Source organism: Mytilus trossulus, chromosome 1 (assembly GCF_036588685.1).
Source record: "Mytilus trossulus isolate FHL-02 chromosome 1, PNRI_Mtr1.1.1.hap1, whole genome shotgun sequence".
Taxonomy (NCBI): Eukaryota; Metazoa; Mollusca; class Bivalvia; order Mytilida; family Mytilidae; genus Mytilus; species Mytilus trossulus.
Window position 1 is genome coordinate 42,580,098 of NC_086373.1, and position 5,648 is coordinate 42,585,745.

A 5,648-nucleotide genomic window follows, 5' to 3' on the forward strand; every position below is an offset into this window, starting at 1 on the left:
TTAACAGCTTTTTGAAAATTTCAAATTTGCACCCTATATGCAACAAAGTCAGTCTAAAGTCATTTTTGGCGATACAAATATAAAACAAGTTCTAAATGTAAATACAAAAGATATTTTTCTATAAATTGGTTGTTTTTATTTTGCTCAAAACGCATATTTGTAGGAGAAATAGGCTATCTTAATGTGACTGTGCATTTTTCTTGATTTTTTGCTTTGACCTTTGACCCTGATTTAAAAAAAGGTGACCACGGCAGACAACGACGACAACGCTATTTCGATGAGGCTTGTTCTCCTCTTTCCAACGATATACAATATAGCCGTATGTTATTCCGTTAAGGCAAATCGATAAAATTTGTTGATTGGGCACCCTACTATTAATGATGTATTTTCCTTTTTAAAAATATCACTTTGATGAAAACTTTTTCAAACGCACCAAAGCCGCATCTTTTTCTTTCTATGACAATATATCAATTGTCGAATAAATAAAGGCAACAGTAGTATACCGCTGTTTGAAATTCATAAATTGGTGGAGAAAAAAAAACAAATCCGGGTTACAAACTAAAACTGAGGGAAACGTATCAAATATAAGAGAACTACGACACAATAGAAACATTACATTTAAATGTGACACATTAAACGAACTATAATATAACAATGGCCATATTCCTGACTTGGTACAGGGCATTTTAATTGGAATGTGCAATTGATGCAGAAAAATACTCGCTTGAGATCTCAGAATTCAAAGTAAACGTACACAATCGGTTGACTATGTCAGATCAGAAACCTCCTGAATGGTTGTCGTATGTCACATCTTGATGTTTGTCATTCTTAGGAAGACTGGTCGTTATCGGCAGATATTTTTAAAATTCTGTTTAAATCATTAATTCGCACTTCTTAGTGACAGGAATTATCATAGTTACAAATTTACTTTTGACAAACCTTTGAATTTATTAAATGCTAAGGCTTTTCTTCACCAGGAATAGATTACTTTTTGGTCATCAGTGCCCTTTAACTTCGTATTTAAATTATTAAACGTTTTCTAATGTTTTGTTTTATTCGAGCGTCACTGATGAGTCTTTTGTACACAAAACGAGCGCCTGGCGCAAGTAAAAAAAATATATCCTAGTAATTCATAAACCCGGGTGAATTCAAGTTCGATAAAGTGTACAAACATTATTTATTGTTGAACACTGTATGTCTTTTCGTGTTATTTTGTCATTCCGTTACAATCTTTTTGACACACACTTCAAAGTTCTGGTATGCAGGTCTATCATTTGAACAACTGTTTTTAATATCTTTGTTAAATCGATAGATTTGCTTCGGCGGATATAAAACTCAATACTGCAGAAATTAATGAGAACGATTTATGGTTGTCTCTTTAATAACCATGTTTCAAGCTCTTTATAATTAGGTAAACAAAAACAAATAATACGAAATGCATTAAATCTACCTCGCTACAAATTGAATTATGTTACTATATTTAGGTCACATACATGTACCTCCCATCAATTAAACTATAAGACATATACTTTGTCAAGAAATTTATTCATTTCAATAAGATGACAAATTAAACATAGTAAAGACTGTATTGCGTTAATGAGATTAAAAACACGTGTATTTTACATCAAGATATTTGTAGATGCCAAAACATGGATCTCCATACAGTCTGGCGTCTGCATTAACCCGACATATTTCTTTTCCGTTGCATTGTGCTTTAATCTTTGCATCAGATGTTTTCGATTTACAAGATGTTGTTCCTGCTGGACCTTCAGGACATATACTTTTATCCAATCGTCCATATACAGCCGCTTTAATATTTATTTTAAAAGGATATGTGCATCTAAGATAGACAGATATTCCATGGCAAACAATGACACTGGTGAGGCCTAAGAAAAATAAATATAAATCAAGTACATAATCATCTATTTTAAAAATGACATAGCTATGTTAAACATTAACAATATTCTTTCAAATTATTGCGATTTTGTTCTTTTAAATAACATATTTGTAAATGTTAAACTTCTATTAAGAGGACAGGAATGTGGAAAATACAATCCAGCTCAACTGTGATCATGTGTTACTCATATTCCATAAAGTTCGACTCATTCATAGTTTGCTGAACTCAAGTGGTAACTATTCACGAATGTTTTTTTAAATGTTTTAAACAAATACGTATTCATAAGTGAAGTTGAAATAAAATTAAAGGTACCAATTTTCTTGCACCAGATGCGCATTTCGACAATACATGTCTCTTCAGTGATGCTCGTGGCCAAAATATTTGAAATCCAAAGCTTATATAAAAGACGAAGAGCTATAATCCAAAAGGTCCAAAAGTATAACCAAATCCGTGAAAGGAATCAGAGCTTTGCATGAGAGAGATACATTCCTTAATCTATAATAATTTATAATATTTTGTAACACAAAATTTAATAACACAAAAAAATCCGTATTTTCATGCCAGTACCGAAGTACTGGCTACTGGACTAGTGATACCCTCGGGGACTAATAGTCCACCAGCAGAGGTATCGACCCGGTGGTAGTAATAAAATTAACGGTACCAATTTTGTTGCACCAGATACGCATTTCGACAATACAGGTCTTTTCAGTGATGCTGCTGGCCAAAATATTTGAAATCAAAAGCTTATATAAAAGATGAAGAGCTATAATCTAAAAGGTCCAAAGTATAGCTAAATCCGTGAAAGAAATCAGAGCTCTGCATGAGGGAGATACATTCCTTAATTTATAATAATTTATAAGAACGAATTGAATTTCGACAGCCAAATGTTATTTGTCCGCTAGATTGTGACAGAATTTTTGCTTGCAACATGATACAAATGGTTGTTTAGACTCTCAAAGCCAGCGGTTTCGGACTTTCAGCTCGATATTTACGTAGTTTTAAGTCGTTTACCCGTTTGAAATGTCAAAACCGCCTTAACATAAAATTGTCAATATTTTGAGTTAGAGCTGATGATGTTTTCTTGAATTTTTAAATAATTTGTTCCAAAAGTAGTTCAACACACTGTACACATGTTATTGAGAAAGCGCAGATTGGATTTTTAAATTTTCATTTATTGTCCAAAGAAACGCACTACGAAAAACTGTGATCAAAGTTACCGCAAAATGATCAAAACGCATTACGCAAATATAAACAATTAAAAAGTGAAAACTAACGGACTCATTCATGTACCAAACAATGAACTAGAAAGAAATTGATAAACTGTAACACACTGCAATCACGGAAAGACAGGTGCCTAATTTCATGAATTTTGGACAGGAACATACAGAATGTTGCAGGGCTAGATATGTTTTTGCCAGTGGCAAATGTTTAATTAGTTTATGTATACATCTTTATCTTAATATTATGCTATGAAATATTAAAGACGTACCAAATTTAGTGTTTCCTCCACACGAGGGTCTTTGCATGCTGACCAATGAATGGAGAATATCTTCTTGAATGCTCACTGTTTTACCTGCAATTATTAATCATGAATTAATACATATTAAGTAAGATGTATGTTTTTCGTTTCTTTTGCTATTATCATAGAATGCCAAAATAAAACTGAAAATTCATTACTCATTAATTTCTTATATGCTGAATAAAATTGTCGGACTTAAGTTTTTCTGTGAAATTTGACAATCTTAATTATCTAAATAAATTGAATTGAAACCAATTAATCAGTTTTAAATATCTATTTTTCATTCGTTAATTCATTTGACATATTGCTCGTTTATAAAAAAATATGATATTAAAGAACACTAAGTCTAGCAGTTTTTTCAATGCTTACCGCAATTATCAGCGACAGAGATACAAAAGAAACAAATGTAGAATAGTCCTCGCATCATCTTGCGTTGGTGCCAACTAAAGATTCTTGTGTGACATGTTTGTATGGAAGTATATGTACAAACTGTAACAGCTGGTGACCTTATGCATCTGTCATATGATTGTCATTGGAAATTAATCTGGTCTTAAAAGTGTCCATGTAAGCACACATGATACGCCACGTTGTGATATGAGTAATTTAAAAAGGAACAAGTCTAAACAGTTTATTTAATTTTCTATATGTAATTATGTGTTAACTTTTATGTTATTGTACTGTCCCATACTGTTTATTCTCCTTCGTCGGTGTTAATCAATAAAAACCAAAAAAAAATAAATAGATATTTTTTTGTGTTTGATATGTTTACAAGTAAGTATATGCTATGGCATAATCTGACTTAAATTAATTGAAGCATCAAGTGTAAAGTGTACGAAACGTAATACAAATACATTTCGATATAATATTTATTTTGTAGCTGATAGAACAAAGAAAGATATTTAGGCAACTCTGGTCTGTCCAAGTTTTAAAATAAACAATGTGAAATTTTGCATCTTCTAAAATCACTTTCTAAAATTAACATGATTTAGGAAAGAAAATGTTTAAAAATGAGTGAAACCAGTGGAAAGCAAAAGCATATAATGAAAAGGGGTTCCAAGTGTTCATAGCTAGTTAGTTGCCTGTCGCAATTACATTGTACCTACTATAACAAATTATGAGGAAATTTAAAACTTTGCATGTGATATGCTTGAATAGGGCCTTTTCTGCCATGTTGTAACTTTCCGCTACCATTTTTCTAAGGGTGTCCATGTTTTCATTTATGGAGAAAGCCCGAGTGCTCTCATAGAACCATCGACCTTCAAAAAACTGATATCATATTCTATGAAGATTCGGGGCTTAGTGTTTACTATCAAGCATAAAATGCCACCAAGGATCTTATACTTTAAGCAATTTAGAACTAAGTAAACGTGTTTGCAACGAACAAAAAAAATCGACTATTCTAGATTTAAAATCGAAGTATCTTTTAACTTTAGATTAATTATGATATATTTTTCGTTTTAAATGTCTATCATTTGGCATTTTGGGGCTTTTGATAGCTTGCTATTCGGTGTGAGTTTTGGACAATGTTGATGGTGCTATACGATGACCTATAGTTGCTAGCCTTTTGTGTCATATTTAATGTTGTCCTGAATTGTCTCTTATGCAATCAAACTACATCTCAATCTTATATTACAATGAATTACCCAGTATGATATGTCCGTTCCCAAATAAACTATGAGAGAATGCATCGGTCTCAGTTTTAAAGAGAGGTATGAGAAAAAAATAAAAAAAATATAAAACAAGCTAAATATATCTCCCTACACAGCAACTGTATTTTGGTAAAGGCACAACAGAGGGGTTTACCGGTAAATTGGCTACACGTGCACCCAGGTTCTACTGTAAGATTTGATGCATGGAAGGGAAAATGACATGAAGCATTTTCCTATTTTGATCACTAAAATAAAGCGTATGCTTGTCGGGGAAATAAAGTATTCTCGATTTGCAAATGTATTTACAGTTAGTCATTTCATCTTAAAGACAAAAAAATCATCTCATGCTTTTTTTATCACTTAACATTTTTCTTGTAATATCTGAAACTATATTTTTTCTAATCGTTAGGATCTCCATGAACCAGTAGCTCGTACTTAATATTGTGTTTTTGAATAAATATTTCGATGCAACATTTTAACTTTCACTTTTGTATATTAAATACTTGTTAAATGATAAAGGCCATTTGATTTTTGTTCGGTGTGTTTATTCAATTCCACAGCATTTGTTTTTATATCAGAAAAC

At 31.8% G+C, this 5,648-nt stretch overlaps 1 protein-coding gene across 1 annotated transcript; it reads right to left on the minus strand.

The window, feature by feature from the left end:
- Positions 1–1,545: 1,545 nt before the first annotated feature.
- LOC134708156 (L-rhamnose-binding lectin CSL3-like) lies at positions 1,546–3,991 on the minus strand. The gene is made up of 3 exons (XM_063568481.1): positions 3,786–3,991; positions 3,387–3,470; positions 1,546–1,886 (listed from the first exon to the last, which is right to left on the minus strand). Exons 1-3 carry the CDS (start codon positions 3,841–3,843, stop codon positions 1,603–1,605), a joined length of 426 nt encoding a protein of 141 aa, XP_063424551.1. The 5' UTR covers positions 3,844–3,991; the 3' UTR covers positions 1,546–1,602.
- Between the last annotated feature and the right edge of the window lie 1,657 nt (positions 3,992–5,648).